General features: G+C 37.6%; 1 protein-coding gene across 2 annotated transcripts in view; it reads right to left on the bottom strand.

The window, feature by feature from the left end:
* The window catches only part of MRPL3 (mitochondrial ribosomal protein L3), a 62,459-nt gene extending 43,950 nt beyond the window's left edge, over positions 1–18,509 (bottom strand). For both annotated transcript variants that reach the window (XM_075212439.1, XM_075212440.1), the window contains exons 1-4: positions 18,314–18,509; positions 16,734–16,915; positions 8,962–9,053; positions 117–215 (exon numbers count right to left, since the gene is read on the bottom strand). In XM_075212439.1, the coding sequence (XP_075068540.1) occupies positions 117–215; positions 8,962–9,053; positions 16,734–16,915; positions 18,314–18,390 (450 nt within the window). In that variant the 5' untranslated portion in view covers positions 18,391–18,509. The remainder of the gene's footprint in view (positions 1–116; positions 216–8,961; positions 9,054–16,733; positions 16,916–18,313) is intronic.
* Between the last annotated feature and the right edge of the window lie 897 nt (positions 18,510–19,406).

The following is a 19,406-nucleotide window of genomic DNA, read 5'->3' on the forward strand; positions in this document are numbered from 1 at the left end:
TCTACAGTGTGTATCATTTCATATCACTCTCCCCACATCATCAGGCTCAGTGATGACATTAGTGCATATAAGGGGAATAAAGAATATATTCTAACCAGTAAATTGATAATACTTACATGGAAAGGAGAAACATTTTTTCCTCCCACAGTGAGAGTTGCACTTCTCCCATCAGCCTCCTCTTTTGGTGTGTGCTTAATGACATGACAATCTCGTACCTTAAAAAAAGATTAAACAATGTATATTCTTTTAGTATTCTTTTTGGACTTCATCAAATGCAAGCGAACAAAGATAAACTGATATTCCATATATTATTTTACACCACTCTTCAATCCCCACGGCTTTATACTGCTTACTCCGCTATCACATTAGAACGTTACAGTTACACAGGAAGCCAGAGGGGAACCTTGGAGAATGACTATGAGCGCTGCTTGGCTCCTGGCTCACAGCTTTATTCAGACCATTTGACAGGTTATGAAGTCCCAAAGGCAAAATCACTTAATGTAAGTAGAATGACACCATATCTATATACAGCACATGGAAATAATATATATCAGTTTCAAATTCCTACAATAATGATACAGATACTGTAAATATTCGCTCCACTCACAAATGGCGAGATTTACACATAACGGAGCCCAGGGTACAAGCCGATGTGGGGTACTCCTATTCTGGGAATGGTGGGCTGACAGTGTTGTGTATTATATGATAGCTGTTCTAACAATGAAGGGGAAGCTTACAATATGTGTGATAACAGTTCACAGGTAGAGCTCTGTGTTTACCTCAAAGACTGCATATGCAGGTGTTGGGAGAAAGATGAGAGCACCTTCCCACTTGCATACTGCTTATATTGAGACGTCTGCTGTATCTGTAGACACCTCATTCATGAGCGCCCTGATTTTAGTGCATACAGTGACTTTTGTTTTGCTCACAGCAGTCAAATGGGTCAGCTATTTTAGAATCAAAATATTCAACTAGACCAAGGATTAGGAATGCTTATATTGTGAATGCAGGCTTATGGGGTGGAGAAGCGATCAGGCCAGGTAATATTAGCACAGTGATATCTGCGGGGAGGCAGGTGTTCTGCTCATGGTCTCTGTGGTGGACACAAAGGCAGTGCACTTTAACAATAGATAATAATGAAAGCACCAAGCCAGATGCCTACTACTATGTGCAGTATTTAGACAGCAGTAAAGCAGAAGAACCTAAATCAGACCCTCCATATCAGCCCCTTCTATCACTGGCAACATATCCTTATCACCTTCCACCACAACAATCAAACTAAAAATAAAAAATTCAATAATTTTTGTTCACTCAGCAGTTGAACTGAGGAATCCAAAGTGTTGATTCCACATGAATAGAAAACATACTAGAATATAATAGTTAGGAAAATGGTGTAATAATTCCTACAAATATCATGCAGCCATCCTCCAATCACTAGTGTATTTTAGCACGTAGTGTGCTACGTTTAAAATTACAGCATATATATATATATATATATATATATATATATATATATATATACACACACATATATACACACACACACACACTCCTGCACTAACAGCCTTGCCTTCTCTCCCAGGAAAATCATTTTCTTATATCATGGAATGAAAAAGTATTTTTTGGTATGTTTTTACCACTGAGCAACACAAAACACCCTGTAATGTCAAAATAAAAAGGTCCCATAGTTGGTTAGTGCATTTGCAAACATGAGCTTCATAATGAACATCAGAGAACAAGCTAAGAATTTCAAAAAGTTTATTGAAAAGAACCAATTAGGGGAAAGATATAGGAAGATTTCAAAGGTTTTTCAAACATGCCAAATCTGTGCTTTATGGGAGGGTGGCAAAAAGAAAGCAATTGTTGAAGAAAATTCATACGAAATCTCACCTACAGTTTGCCCAGAAAGCAAGTGGGAGACCAACATGCCAAGTAGAGGAAGAGTATATCATCTGATGAAACCAAGGCTGAACATTTTGGTCTCAATGTTAGGCACTACTTTTAGCACAAGTCTATCATTCCGCATCATCCAAAGATGGTACATAGGAGCATAATACTATGGAGAAGCAACTCTGCTTCAGGGAGCAGAAAACTGTCGAAGTGGAAGGCAAAATGGTGCAAGTTATAAACAAATCAAAGACATCTAGAACATGGGTATGATTGCTATATATATATATATATATATATATATATATATATATATATATATATATATATATATATATATATATATATATATATATATATATATATATATATATATATAAAATGTTCATTAACTTTGTCTTATCTTTTTGCCTTTGATGATTTTCTCTTGCTGTACCCAATGGAAATTCCAACCATCTGTGGAAGTCTTTCCACAGATGGTAGGAATGTTAGATGTTTTATCTAACACAAGGCTGAAGAGTGACTCTGTTCCGGTTGCCGATATGTCCCCCTTCAAATACACAAAGTATTCCACAGCATGGTTAACTTGAGAGCCACTTATACTTTATTTCTGAAAAAAATGTTTATATTTATTTAACTTACTGGAGGCAATCCTGTACTGAACTGCCCAAAAGCTTGCTGCACAGCATAAGATTTCACCATGAAGAAATTCTGGTGTACATGTATAATGTAAAGATTGAGTAAGTTAGGAGGAAAGTTCCTTAAAAGAAAATATAGTATATAATTGGTCAGAGAAGCTGCTGCAGAGATATTTGTAATTAGGCTATGGTGACCAGGTAACCTTGCGTTATAACATACATACTTTGTAACTGCATTAATACTTGCTGCCTATATAATCTGCTATAATACAAATAAAATACTTTCTTGGCTAAAGATACAGAAGTATCTTGATTTGTAGGTAAAACAGAAACCTTGAAACTTGCAATTTCATTACTGTAGGGCACATAGGCCAAGACTTGACCCATACAACGAAGGTGCTGTGAATTCACTACAACCAGCTTCAATCTTAATGTGCCATTTTCATAGACCAACGGTCAGCAGCAATAGCCACAACAAAATACTCATTATCGTCACTGATTTTTTTTTTTTATATATTTTCTCCTTCTGACATAATCCCACACAGACTGCTTTTCACTGACCCTATCCCAAAGAAAAACAAAAAAATTACCGATGGTCCTGTTAATGTGGATCTACAAGTTGCACAATAAACTGTGCAATATGCTTAGGCTTATAGTTTCAAAGAAGATGTACAGTTGTGGGTTGCCCAATTATGATGTATATAGTACTGCTTAGGCTTTTATACAGCCTATTGTTTATCACGGACACCTGTTCAAGCAGTATATAATCTAATGTAAACACCAGGGTGGGTTTATTCTAATTGTTTTCCAGCAGCCCTGAATTGAAAGCTAGCTTCAGGGAAACATTGACATTGTGGCAGAGAAATAATCTATATCCAGCTATCAAATGTAAAGATAATTTATCAAACGTAAATATATATCAATAAACACAACTAATTATTAAAACAGGCTTGCAGATTCAGAAAAACTATAGCTCAAAATGTTTTTTTCTATTTGGATGATAGTGCCCCTTTAATAAAGGCAGTCTATTTCCACAAAACTTGTTACTAGGCAGACAACATTTTTACAGATCTAGATATGTCCAAAGGACAATTAAAGAAAAGAAAATTGAGGCTAGATTGCCTTTAACTCACATTATTGCTTGTATCACAAAGTTAAAACAGATTTTATTGTATTACTGGTATTTTACTCATAAGGCAACAAGGCTGAAGAAATGACAGAATTCCAAAAGATGCTGAAAGGCAAATATAGGAAAGCTTGAAAGAAGAAATTGAAAATATTTTACAAAACATTTTAAGGGCATTATTGTGTTCTTTAGCCTTGGGGTTTATTAACCAATGATTTATACAAAGATGAACACACAGGTAGGTGGCGCTGCTGTTTCAAAAGATATTCTTAAGCATAAATTTCCATTTTGTATTTAACCAAATGTGACAAAGAACGATTACAGATACAGTATCTTCGAATTAAAACCGGAATAAAACATGAAGCTGGGTAACAAAAGAAGATTTCACACTTCCATTTCCCAGACCCGTGTGCAGTAGCATTCACTGAGAACATGCTGAAGATCAGACTGCAAATCATTTTCAGCAGGTGACATCTTAAAACCTTTGTATGAAAAACAGATATTCACACTTCTTGTTAATAAAAGTTTTTAAAATTAAAATTAGGGCAGACTTTTTAAAAAACTTATTTTAGTTGTTTTTTTTGTGCTACAAACGATCATGTCGCCCTTTGTTTGCGACTGTATCCACAGCAGTGACTGCTTGTATAATCAGTGAAAAATTGGCAGAACATTTTTAACTTGAACTCCAATCATGTTTATATACAAAAGGGTATGTTGGGCCTTACATTTTATTAACTTATTTTTAACTTCATTATTTGTGAAGAACAAGTGTGAATTATAGGGGCAATTTGCCTTGGCACCAATGTGTATGGGGTTTTATTATCAGGCAGCAACCACTTGTTGGTTGTAGTTTTTGAAGATTATCACTGCCACCACCAGAGACTACTACAAGGGCACCTAGAACTGCTTATGTTTCTGGGTAGTGTGTATAGGTGCTAGAGGACTAAACATTTTCAAAGGTACACTGTTTAAAAGTGTAAACATCACAGTCCAACCTCCTAACACTTTAAGACTATCTTATTCATTTCCTACAAAAATATGGCTTGCTTGGTTCACTGCAATCTGCACCAGTATACATTGTGTTTAAGCATGTGAAAATGGCAAGACATCCTCTCAATACTTTTATCTCACTGTTTCTCAAATAAGCAAACTAGGTACAGTTAATTTCCTTTTCTCAAAGGACTCCATGGCAGCTTTCACGAAAGGGCTAACTCCTTGCTCAACTGAACAGCGACAGGAAATGGAAACACGTCATCAGTTATGTAATATGACTCCTGCCTGCCTCATGTGTCTTTGAGCAACTACCAAAGCTGTCCCTGAAACAAATAACATGCAATATGGGTGGGTATATTTTGGAGTTTGCCATGGAGTCTTTCAAGAATATGAAATGAACGGTACCTCATTTGGTTATTTCCTCCTCGCACCCACTCAAACAGGATTTACCAAAGCAATGACAGAGGGTGACAAATAAAAGACCTATATTGATCGAATGTTAGAAGAATCTCCTCTAACAAAGGTCATTTCTGAAGAAATATCACATCAAGGACAGAATGTTTCGAGAAACTATGCAGTGATAGCCATCATGCTGCTTTACAGATGTCAATTGTTGAGGCATGGACTTTTCAAGCCTAAAAGGCAGATACTACTCTTGTTGAATGAGCCCCAAGGATTTCCAGCACCTTGTGGTCTTTTCCCTTATATGCCTATATGACAACTTCCTGGATCCAACTTGTGCTGGTATCCTTTTAGAGCTCCTGTTGTAAGGATGAACAATTAGTCTTCCTAAGTTTCTTAGTCCTAGATAGATTGCTCTCACAAGGTCAAGAGTATGTAGGAGTTCTTCTTATTGACTACATGGGTGTGGACAAAAGGATGGCAAAAAAAAATATCTCCTTTTCAATGTGGAAGGTTCACACTATTTTGGCCAGGAGTTTGAGATTTATCTGAAGCTCTACTTTGTCATGCTAGATATTCAAATACCATAATGCATGGAGCTCTACAATTCTTCTAGCAGAAGTGGTTGCCACTAAAATAAGCAACTTTAGTGGAACCTATTGCAAGGGCTCAAAAAGACTTTATATCAAGATTAAGGTTCCATGGAGCCATAAGAGGCTTAAAGTGAGGGGAAATTCTCTTTGCTGCTTGAAAGCATCTCAAGACAAGATAATTTGCTGCAAGTCTTGAATCTAGAAAAATGTTCAGCACAATACCTTTCTCCAGTCCTTCCAGAAGAAAATCAAGTACTTTAGGTAGATCTGTAGTACTGGGACTAGCTAGATTCTGTTTACTCCAATAAATATTTTTTATCCAGATTGTGTAATAAATTATGGTTGAATGTTTCTTCCTCGCTCAATCTCCATCCCATCAAAGCAAGAATGTTTGGATTTGGGTTATAAAATGGGTCTTGGCATAGAAGGTCTGGTTGAAGAGGTTTCTTGAGAATCATGGCTGGCAGTAAGCAAGAGAACCGCTATTAGTTCTACTTCCTCTCTCCTGATTGTCCTAAGTACTTGGTAAATGAGAGGAAAAGGAGGGAACACATACCCCAGACTGAAGACACAAGGCCTCATTAGGGTGTCTATACCTTCTGCTTAACAAGAATTGAATCACATCACATCACATCACATTAGCTTCTCATTTTATATTTCACCATTAGGTCTATCTGTGGGTAGCCAAACTTTTCTGTTCGCATTTGAAACACATCTTTGTGAATTTTCATTCTCCAGGATGTGTCCGACAGCAACTTAGGTAATTTGCTATCATATTGTTGCAATAATATAGAGCAAATCTTAATGATGCTGATCTGCTCTAGGAATATGTAGGTAGACATCCTGCAGATCTTTTGACTTCAAGTAATCCCTCTCTCTATAGCCTTGAAAAGTTTACCAACTCCATATGAAAATGCTTTATTTGTACATGTCAGTTGAATCTTTTTAGATCAAGGATTGTCCCGAAACCTCCCAATTGTTTTTCTACCAGTCATAGCAGTGTACTGCCCAGCACCTTTTTTCCAGGTGCTCAACCCAGCTGTGTTCACTTGCCAATCGGCTCTTGGAGCCCAGCAGAGTCCTATTATAATAAAGTAAACCACTCCTATTATAACAGGCACTATGTGAGCACTACAGTCAACATTGCGTGTGTTAGACCACTGATCGCCAGTCTTGGCAGGTGTGGGCAATAACCTCCAACATTTTTCATTATTATTGCAAAGTATTACAACTGCCCCCACCCGACTGCTTCTTAATGCCACCTGGTCGGCAAAATTTTCTGGGATAAACACTGAATAGTTTAGAATAAAATCTGGTGCCTTGTTGGTCGACAGGAACAGGTGAAATAACTATTTTTCCCCTCCTGTAATTTCAGGAAGTTGAACTGAGTCATTGTGTATTCTTAGACCTAAGACTTCTTGCTTTGGCCCTTAAGAGTCAAAAACGTTTGCCTGGACATGATGTCCCCAAAATGTCTTCTATATTGTTTGCCAAGACAATACATTCTTGTTTCTCTAAAGCGCTGACAGGAGGAGGAAGAGGAAATATATCTTCTGATATCTTGTAGTAAAAAGTGAGAATTACCTCCTGTTATCTTCTGAATAATAAGGTCAAGTTTGTCTATGAAGCGCAATGAAATTTCATATGGAAGTGTAGTTAGCCTGTTCTTAGACTGCAGATCTGCAGTCCAAGGCCTTAAATCAGAGGGCTATTCTGGCTATTATCATTGTTGCTACACTTCTTTCTGAAATCGTCATGGTATCTAAAGAGGCACCCCATAAAAATCAATCCCCTTTTTCATGACATTCATATTTTTAAATTAGATATTCTCTTCTAAAATTCTCCCTAAGTATCTTTGCATATAATAGCCACCCACATTTTGAGTGCTCTGGAAACTGAGGCCATTACCGTTCCTGCTTTAATTCCTGTAGAAATATGAAATTCTTGAAACATTTCTCAATCTTCCAATCCATCAGAGCCCTTAATGGTACTCCATGCTGATAGACTAGTCTCAGGAGCGTCTACTTTAGGTCTTGCATCCCACTTAGAGGCTTGATCATCTTGAAAAGGATGCATGTGATCTAACCTTCTGGGATTAGACCAATGTCTGTCCACTTGTTCCGATTTTTTTACGGATCAGACCTTGAATGATTGAATGTTGTGGGTGGTACTTCTTGTAGCTTTGTAAATATATTCAAGCAGGCTTTCTACTGTCTATATTACTAAGCCTAAATTTTTTTATTATTTCCCCTTTATCACTTTCAGATGATACATTATATTCAGATAATTATACTTCCACATAATTAGAGGGTCATTTTAGATTATCAGGCTCCAAACATGTTTGTGAACATATATAATTTTTATAAATATTTAATGTATGGGCACTGTGCAGTGCCAGAAAAGGGAAAGTCCCTGCGTACATATTGTTAAAGTTTAAACTGCGTTAGCTCCAAGGTTAGAGGATATATTACATCCTACTGGTAATTATTGAATGCGATATATCAGGTGTTACAGTGTCAGCTGGGACAGGGGCTGGGTTACCCCCTGCCAACATTAATCGTCTAAGAAAAGCACTGTTTGATCATGTAACATATAATTTTATCTGTAACTTTTGCAATGATCACTAATGCCACAAACTGGCATGTCACTGTCCTTATTAGGAATGCTTGAGCTAATAAAACATCACTGCTTTAAGATCCTGCTTTGGAGACCTACTTATCGGCTGTAATTCCTGTTACCTACAGATTAGAGCAATCTAATCCATTAACCGGCTGTTCGGAGGTTGGGACTCCTGCATCCAGTACCAACGCTCTGCCCGCTACCCTGCAGCTCTGGCCAGTGTGATGGACCAGGGGGAACCATCCACATTAACCCTCATCTAAAGGAAGAGGTCAGGTATACCAGCCCAGATGCCCAGCAAGGGGGTACACTAGCAGCGAGTTACCCAGAAGGAAGCCGTTCTAGATGCCATCGAAGGAGCCTAGTGTTGGCAGCAGGCCCCTCCTAGTGCACTCAGATGGGCGCAATTGGGTGAAAGGGGACGGTGGCAAGGCAAGCCCAGCCAAACCCCAGCAGCACGGACAGGGTGGCATAGGAGGTCCATGCTGCCACAATGGCATTTCTTATTTGAACAAAAAACAAGGAACACTATTTGCTTTTCCAAAGAAATAGATGCAAAATAAAAACAATCAGCACAAATGAATGAAAAAGATGTTTGTAAACAGAGAAATGTACCAAAGAGTACAAAAACATAAATCGGAAGAAAGAAATATAGAAGGCAGCTATAGAAGCCTAACATAAATGATACTTCACATGAACTTACTTGCAACATTGTAACAGCATGTTTTTCCCCAGATTTAGTCCATATTGGCATCATTCCCAACTTAACAGCTATTACACCAACCCTGTTGGAGCCTGTAATACAAGGCACAAAAACAAGAACATTGCTGTATGAGAAATGACCTCCGTTATTACACTTTATACAACGTCATTAAATTCTGTTGTGGTATACACATGAGAGCAACATAGCAATGAACACAAATACTGCAAGAACTGGCTTTATAAACAACCTGCAATTAATTGAAAACACTGATCAAAATATATAAAACGGTTATATAATTAAAGATTTCATGTATTTATTTATTTTTTTACTTATCACCCAAAACTATTTTAGTTTTACCACATTTAAAACACGGATGGTAAAACAGACTTGACCCTATATTTCGCATTTGTCCATAATATTTATATTTCACAGTTATTAATGGCAATATTATGTTCTTGTTCTAATGACTTAATTTCTATTTTGTGTTAGAGATCAACATTTAATCCCTTTATCTTGTCTCCAAATTGCCATCATTTTGAAGTTTTGAAACAACCATTATTCTGCATGACATTAATGCAAAATGCACAAGTGTCACATAATGCATGACAGATCTAGGTATGATGGGGCAGGGGAATTTGGGAAGAAAAGTTGTGGTAGAACCAAATAAAAATATACTATGTGTGAATACTTCTGTTATATACAGATGCTGGCATTTTACATTTTATGTTTAAAATATTATTAGAGCATGATGCAAGCTATGGTGCCAGAAAGACTAAAGGAACAATTTCAGAGTCTGAGTCCATCCCATCTGATCAATTAAGAGTTGACACTATGGATCTTTAATGCCATACACATCCACCGGACAATCAAAATTCTACATGGCATCCAGAGGAGTTACGAATGTAATGGATTGTCTGTCGTAGATTCACCTTATGAAGAAACCCTTTCAAGGGGCAGGCCAATGTCTGAAAAAATGCATGATACACAAGAAATATACATCTTCTAAACTACAACACAGACAAGTTCTTCAACCCCTACTACAGGCAGCACACCTAATCCCTCCAGAAGACTTGCTGTTTCCTTTGTGAGTCCCTGGATACAGCAGCAGTGGATTTGACAGTGTACTCACTGTACCTGTTTCTTAAAACGTAGGTCTACATGCATAGCAAGAAAGTATGTTAACTGTTCGCATTGAAATCTATTATTGAGAATGTTTATTAGAAGTTGAGCCGCACTACACTAAACGGGTCTGTCCCTCCCCTCCCCATCTCCCCTTACACAAGTGAATTGCAAGCTCTTAGGATACAGTCATCACTGCGTTGCTTAGACAGAACACTGGACTTCATCCAACTTAAACTTTAACAAATGTTTTACATTGGAAATGGAAAAACACAAATATTTAGATGCCATTCCCTTCACTAACCCGCAGTTCTACCTGGGGAGAAATGGTCTTCTATATGGAGGACTGAACTCATAACATATATCTCAACTGATGTTAGCGGTTTATTTATCTTTGTTAGGTTTGGTTGTAATGCACTAAAATGTACAAATTTGCTCATCTGCCTCCAGCTACCCTACCACAACACCCAGTCTGGCAGTGGGCCTGTTTACCCAACTTGTACACTTAAAAGTTACAGAAAGATCACCATGTGTCCTGTGGACTTGCATTTATTCTATCTATATATTTACTCATCGCTACAACCCACCCTTGGCTGCATATACATTTCCCCCCCCCCTCCTTAAATCTAATCTGTATATACCCTGGCATTCTGTCCTTACGATAGGTAGCTAAAACTAAACACCCAATCAATATCAGTTGGTATTTATGGATATAGAACACAGTATCCCCTCATATCCATACCCCTTACATCCATCACTGTTCTTAACCCCTCCTCTATCTTCTCCCCATACTATCTCACAACTCCTCTTTTTCCTCTTTCCTACCACAGCTTTATCATGATCCATAGCAGACACCTACAAAAGGTGCAAAATATTAAATGTGAATCAATCAACATGACTCAACAAAATACAGATGAAGAAATATATGTGGTTCTAGGCCAGGGAAGGAGGTACAAATGGCTTTTGGACAAGGTATGCATTTTAAGAACGACTATATATTAAGGTTTTCCAGCACTAAATTACCAATTTTGGTACTTTTGTATTTCAGGACCATACCCTTTTCATAAAAGATAAACTTGAGGGATAAAGAAAGACAGTTTCTATTTGGAAGAGCCTGATACCTGGTATGGCCTTTGATTTTGTGAATGTTTATTTTCCAAATAAAAGCCAAGTAGCCTGCCTGGAAAAGGCCCAGAGCAAAAATTCATAGAATCTGAAGAAAGTATAACGATTTTGAGGAGGTGACAGTGACTGTTCTCTCAGACGTCTCCTTAACAACTACTCTTTGTTATGCCTGTGGATAACAATGTAGTTCAAAGTCTACATGTGAACAGATAGCAGACTCCTGAAGTGTACAACATCCCATCAATAAAGACTTTACTTTCTGCTGAAAACCCTCCCATCCACAAATTTACTTTCTCCAGCTGCCGCCTACAGTTGTCTTCCACGACGAATGGCCCCAACACCTTTCTGGAGGATAAGCCATAACAAAAGAATGAACACACCCTTATCCTTAAAATAGAATACTGGAACCCTTTGAAAATGATACACAAAACATTAATCCCAACTATGCTGTGGAAAAGGCACAAATATATATGTATAATTCTGAGCGGAATTAATATGGCTCTCGCCTTAAAAGGAAAATACCAGAGCAAGTAACTTCTCATGCTTTACAAGTCTGCATTTCAAAGCTGCTCACAACTTTCTTCTTTTTTTAGCCCAAATACATCTAACCGATTAGGAGCCCTACAGGATAAGATAGCATCACCTACTCCATATAGTGAAAAAGCTTTTGCTTCCAACAACTAACTTCATGTACTATAAACATGTAAATAAATGTTGAGTGTTTGCTTGTGAGCACCCAGAGTGAAAAATAGTCAAAAACCTTCAACAGCTCTTTCTCTGACTCTCTACTAGTCCAACATACACTGGGAGCCAAAGCTAAATTTTGTGTTTGCTATTTCTCTTTGTATAGCCAATAATACAACAGCCAAACCCCTCAAACAATCTCCATATTCTCTCCATGCTCTTTGTGCTCTCAGTCAAAACCATGTCCTTCCTAGAGCTCTGACAATTTCCCAGAAAATGCTGGGTGGATAGTTTTCTTCTATAATATTAGAAGACTTTCTACAATCATGTAGCCCCAGCTTTTACTGAAGGCTTTTAATTCTCTAAGCATATACTACACAACAATAGATCAAATAGACAATACAGTAAATCTAATTTTGACACCATGCAACCAACAATTCCTCTTCATGACAGACCCCACCACCATCTCCTACCATCCACAGTAAGTGCATTCCTCCCCTGTAACCGAGAGAGAAGGAATCTCATCATCTCACCCTACAACTTATCTTTCCCCTCCAACCTTCTCTGCTCCCTCTCCCCCACTGCATGCCTGCTTCTAGCTCACCTCTTCAAACTCTCGCTCCGTCCACTGACACATTCACATACTCCTTTAAACACACGTTCATCGCACCAATAGTAAGGAAATCATCTCATGTCCCAACCTCTCTCTTGAACTACCAATCTCACATGGGAATATTAAGGTAATTCTTCTTACCCCCTCTTTATCTTTCTTCACCAATTACCTTTCTTTTCCATTTCTTTTGTCCTTCTGTCCACCTCCCACTTTTTTCTCCCTATATCCCCAACTACTTTCCCTCACAACAAGTTCTTCCCTTCCCTCCTTTATGGTATTATAACTAACCACCCATTGTCTGTTCAATAACATTTCAAAATAAACATATTGATTTGTAAAATAATCCACTATTACACAGCCTATGGGAAATGTATAAAATACCTCACTCCAGCACCCCCCCCCCCCCCCCCAACACACACACAAGACCACGTCTCCCAGTGCTATAGACCCTGAACAAATAACTGCAATATTTAAGTGCAGGAAAGAGGTAGCACAAGAGAGACACAGCGACGGATAAGAGACTGGCAAGTGAGATCACTGTTGTGTAATGCTGTTCCTCTCCAGTAAAGCCTCTCTCCTGTATACACCACTCACAGCATTCTTTACCAGTCCAGAACATTGGAGGATGTAATGTGTAAGAAGAGAATTGGTGCAGGACAGGCAAAGCCTTTCCCAGCTTTGCAGTTAGCATTCTAGATGCATTTATTTGGTGAGCCTCTCTTGGGAAAACATTAAGGTGGAAGAAAAAGTTGAGCAATACTCCTTTATACCTCTACCCCTATATTTCCTGTTTTCGTTTCCCTGTAGGTTTTTTTTGCTTTTTCTTTAAATTTATCAAAATTAATAAGAAAGAGTTGACCAATCCCTATCTTTAAAATATATAAATAAAAGTCCCCTACTAGGCTGACATTTCCTTTTTAAATATCTTAAGGAACTGTGTCTTTGCACAAAGAAAACTGCAATCACATAATGATGAAGTGAAACTTCGCTGACAGTGCAACCTTTTAAGCATTCCCTTAATTTAAACCATTTCAACATGTAATGCTGCTGTAACGTTAGTTTTTCCTATAGCTGTTTTAAAGGTTATCTACAACACCTCTCCACATTAATGTTAGAATAGCATTGTAAGGGCTTGTACACTCAAGTGCATCCTCTGCACATGTATCATTCTTCTCCAATAGACAACGCCATCTACCTAGTGTTAATATCCACATGCACAAAAAAGCCTAACTGAAAGGTAGCCACTTTCCAGTGGGAGGCTAAAAAATACAAAGAAACAGACTACAAGAAAAGCCAAAATTAAATAAACCATATAGCCTCACAGTGAATTGTTTATGAGAAACAGCAACCTAAAAACACTTTATCTTGCCAGACATCTTGAAATTAGCCTTAGAAATTTGAGAAATGGCAAGACAAATAAAAGTATTTTTTTTTTTTTAAATCAATTAATCTTTATTGAATTTTAAACAAATAAATATAGGAAATTCAACGAACAAATAAAACATGTTAAAATCTTAAATCATTACGTACGGGCTATATAACAATTTCAAGAGTAGTTAGAATAAAAATAAATTGGTAGAGAGACTTATTCAAAATATTTTCGAGAGAGGAAGCAAAAATACATAATTTAGGATTTAGAGAGAGGGCATTCACCATATTACTAATACAGGCCCATACATTTGTCCAGAAGGTATGTACCTTTTGACAATCCCATAGCAGGTGCCTAAAGTTACAGCCTATCGAACCACATTTTGGGCAATTAGAAATCTGCCTATTACCAATTTTGGCCAAGGAAATTGGTGAATAATAGACACATAGGGGCATATTCAATTGACGGCGGGATCGCCAAAAATCCCGCGCTCCAAAAATATTACTGTTAATACGGTAATTCTGCTCGTAAAAAAAACGTTAATATGGTAATTTACTCGCTGGATTTCAGCTCGCAGCTCAGGGAGCTGCGAGCTGAAAGCCAGCGAGATATTACCGTATTAACGATAATATTTTTGGAGCGCAGGATTTTCGGCGATCACGTCGTCAATTAAATAAGTATGTATAGATGAATTTGTTGGAAACAAATACATGATGTGGGATCTTTAACACTATTAAGGATATGTCTCCATTCCTCATCAGACAGTGAACATATTTTAATTTCCCATTTAGATTTATGGTGCATTAGACTATCAGGTGCAAAATTTAAATTAAGTTCTGAGTAGTGTAGACATAATTTGACGCACACTCATAGACATTAATCATTTCTTAATGGAGGAATCGGATATTATTAGAGGAGAACTACCAAATTGATGAAGATATAGCAAGACTTAACTGTAAGTATTGATAAAATGTGGGGAAGGCTAAAATCCTTCCAAAGTTGACCAATGGATTTAAACACCCCATTCTTGTAAAGTTGACACAATTTAAATATACCAAATTGGTGTCAAATATCTACTGTTAATTTATATAATTTGTAGAGTTTACAATTGTGCCAGAGTGGAAATTCTGCATACAAATAAAAGTCATTTCACATGACAGCTATTTTACCAGAGGTTAGGCTAGGTACACACTGGAGTGTTTTCGGCCAATAATCGGGTAAATCAGCCGACATACGACCGTTCGGTCAGAAGTCGGGTTAGTGTGCATAGTAACACGATGGTCGAAAGTCGTTCTAACTAGCAGGTGTCTATTGCATTAATGCGTATAGCATATCTCTGCCAGTTTAATTATAAACCTTTGTCAGTGTAGTGTTATAAAAAAAAAAAACAATTTTTCATTTATATGTGTACTGCTTTAATTATAGCCATGTGTCACTTTATTGTACACTCAATAAACAGTAATAAAAAGTCAAAATATGTGTATTACATTTGTCTGCCTGCATAATTATATACAACATATTTTTGTGTTTACTATAGATGTGTATTTTACATTTCTTGGGGACATCATTACATTAACCTCATAAGTCATTTCAATTTGGACAAAATTCTAATCCTTGCTCACGATAATATGGCTGTGAAAAGTCGATGTCCGGACAGTCGGTCTTTCGTTAATCGTCTAAAAGGTGACTAATGTGTAGGCATTACTCGTCCGAGCGATCGGACCTTAGGTCTAAGATAATGTCGCATGTCGGAAAATTCTTCAGTGTGTACCTGGTCTTACATATGTATAGAAACAATTTCAAGAGCTTATCAGAATGTAAAATATTTGAGATAAGGTTGTGATCATTTGTGGCAACTACGGTATTTCCCCATGTATAAGACGCTCCACTGTATAAGACGCACCGGTATAAACCATGTGAAAAAATGGAGGATAATGTTCACAGTCTTTTGCAGAGTAATTGGTGACTGCAAAAAACATTATCCTCAATTTTTACACAGAGTAATTGTGCAGCGGGTACAGAGAGGAGAGACGGAGTTCTAACCCTATTGCTAATTCTGCATTACCCTGTCAGATGCTTCCTCTGTCCGGTAAAGTCTTCTTTCTTCTGTCCTTTCTGATCCTGATGCTGGAAGGTCGCTGACCGTCATCTTTGCAATGACCGGATGTCCAATCAGGATTTTGACAAAGTCCTGATTGGACAAAACACCAAATGCAGAAACCGGAAGTGTGCGTTCCAACTGGGGTTCACGCACCACATCCGGTCATCGCAAAGAGCACGGTAAGCGACTTTCCAGCATCAGGATCAGAACTAACAGAAGAAAGAAGACATTACCAGACAGAGGAAGCATCTGACAGGGTAAGCGTTTCTACCACTGTATAAGACGCACCCAGTTTATAGACCCAACATTTTGGGGGAAAAGGTGCGTCTTATACATGGGGAAATACGGTATTTGCTACACACAGCAAACTTGTTATGAATGAAACCATTGAACAAGACTGCAGCCAGTAATTTTTAACCACTGTTTGAATAAAACTGTTGATAGCAGAACAAAAGTTGTACATATTATATTGTAAGTTTAGTGGTCCTTTAATAGTGGGTGCCATACAATTGTTTGCATGCCACCATAGGGAACTGCCACCAGTCTCTTATCTCCTCTGTCAGCTCCTTATGGGACCGGCCACCCCGCACAGTAGTCCTATTACATCCCTGCTCGACTATAGAAGACAGCATAACTGTCAGCAATTCTAGTGTACATAGTCAAATAGGAGGCCAGAAATTAAAATAAGTATCTACTAATGCCCTGCAGTCACAGGCAATTCATTTTTCAATTCAATATTTCAACTATGTCATAAACCCTACCTGGTTCCCAAGGTTTAATAGGCCATGGCTCATCCTTCAGAGGGCAAAGCTTGCTTGCAGTCATAGCTTTGTATTCCTCTGAAGTCAACTGTTTAAGGTATTGTTTATTTCCTTCTGAGAGATGTTCATCCCACCACGTGCTGGTATGTTTGCCTCTGACTAGCAGCACACTTGGAATATGACTATAGGAAAACAGGTTAAAAAAAAGGGGTGTTACTTTCATTCATACTTCCGAAGGTAAACAACAAATATAACAACAACATAGAGCACACATACATATGGAGCAGATCTAAAATAAAACTGTAAAATCTAATTGTCACAATGTTGAGACCAGAAATATGCTTACTATGCACCCCAAACTCAATCACAAGAGGATCAAAACTTTCAGTGTTTTCTTTCTTTGTTTCATCTTCCCACAGCTAGGTTCTAAGGCTACCAACTGTGATTTACAATGTACTACAATGTAATGAAAGTAAAATACTGCTTAGAAGCAGAGACTGCAATGGTGAAGTATAACATAATTGGAAATCCTGACTTTATGTTGGGCAGAACAACTTAAAAAAAAAAAACACACAGTTGTTGTCAGCACATATCTGTATGTATCTAGCAAAATTAAAGTGAGGTATTATTTCATATTTTGTTCAAAGCTATTAAGCTGGCAACCCAACTTAAGGGTCCTCATATTTGCAAGAGCTACATTAGGGTACCTGCTGCATGGCAATACAAATTGCTCTATATGTATACAATCAAAAAAATATAATTGTTGTGAAAACACTTTTTTTTGTTTGTATACATATAAGCCATTTACATTGCTGTGCTGCTGCTACTGTGCACAGTATGGGAGTAACTGAGTACAAGCTTGATTATTTGAGAAACAACAGACATTAATACTTAACCACACAATTAGATTACTTTACCTGTGCATTACTTGAGGGAAATTACATTCTATTTATAAATATGATGTATTTCCACTTCCAAGCATCATTAGGTAGCATTGTTAATTTTTGCTTCCCTGTGATACAACAAAGTTGCATTCTGGGTACAATTTTATCCAAAGCATGGTTGTAGATTTCATTATTCTAGGACAGATAACTACTTGCCAACCACATAGCAACTTAAAACAGATTGATAACTCCATCAGCCCTACTAATTTAAAATAACAAATATTATATTTTGTTATACTTGGAAGACGTAACTGGTTATATTAGCGGTAAATATTATGACAAAATATGTCTACTTCATACTTTTCCTAAAAATAAAAAAAAAATAAAAAAAAAGTTCATGGATTGCATCACATGCCTAATGCATGTTATAGTTTCTCAAAACAATGTTTATAATACCTGGATTCTACACATTGTTCGGAACATATTTTTTATGTGATATATGTAAACAGGTACATTTTATTTATTATTATTTATTTCTCTGTGGGAGAACAAGTTGAATAATTAACATTCCAGTCAATTTCAATAATATGTGCAGCACCAGTATTTGAATAACAATTTGCACTGCAATATAATTGTATAACAACAATAGTATATATGAAGCACTGCACAGAGAAAGCCATGCTGCATGGCACTTACCTGTCAGATAAAGAACAGCCTCTGCCCAGCAACCTGCACCGAGAGGAAAACAGCCTCCAGCCCAGCCCCGTAGCCATTACCACCAGAAAGTGTAATTGTAGCAATGATCGCAAGTGATCTCTCTAATGACAGCAATCTCGCCCTCTGCACAGGCATGAGAATGTCACCTGCCTCTTCCTGTACGCCTGTTCTTGCTTCCGTCAGGAAACAAACCATGGTAAGAAAGGTTCCTGCTGCGATCAAGTTCACAAATCTGCTCAGTCGTTATTTACAGTGTAATTATACTCAGTTTCTATTTGTGTTGACATTTAAACTATCACGACTCACTACTGCTATCACGATAAATCAGCAGTGCTACCGGATTTTTTTTTATATAGGACCCCACATTTCCCTTTCGCTAACTTTCTAAGTACATAAATCCTACATAATCGAGTTATATTATGTAGAGTCAATATTACACATATGTCCCGTAGTTGCCAACTGTTCCTTATTTCCATAGAAAGCCAAAGATTTAGATATATGTCCGTCGAAACTTTCCTATTTAATATTGAACAGCAGCACAGTAAAAATGCCTATTTTTCTGCATCTTAGGGGGGAATTCAATTAGCTGCAAAGTTTCTCCAGAATGTCTAAGCAGGGCCGCCATCAGGGCGGTATGGCCAGTATAGCTGTGGGAGGGGGGGACCTAACCAGGCTACCTGTCTACTGTGTGTCATCGCGGCGGCTCCCAGATACTGATAGTTTGGAAGCGCGCAGCGCAGTGACGTGATCACTATGCGCGCTCCCAGCCACACAGTGATGAAGTTGGGGCATGTACTGCGATGGGGAGGCATGTATTGTGATAAAGGAGCAGGGTATTGTTGAAGTCGTATAATTGGATGAACGAAAGTATATTGGTTTAATATTGTTTAGCCATGCAAATGCGATCCGTATGCTACGTAACACGTGGCGTGGTGCGTTCGCACGGTAAAATACGCACGCACACCCTCGCATTACAACATTTAGTTATTTATATAATTCATATTGGTTCCGTTACACTGTAATTTAGGAGCAGATAGTATTTGGTTTATTATTAGTCTATATATATATATAT

Source organism: Mixophyes fleayi, chromosome 5, assembly GCF_038048845.1.
Source record: "Mixophyes fleayi isolate aMixFle1 chromosome 5, aMixFle1.hap1, whole genome shotgun sequence".
Classification (NCBI taxonomy): Eukaryota; Metazoa; Chordata; class Amphibia; order Anura; family Limnodynastidae; genus Mixophyes; species Mixophyes fleayi.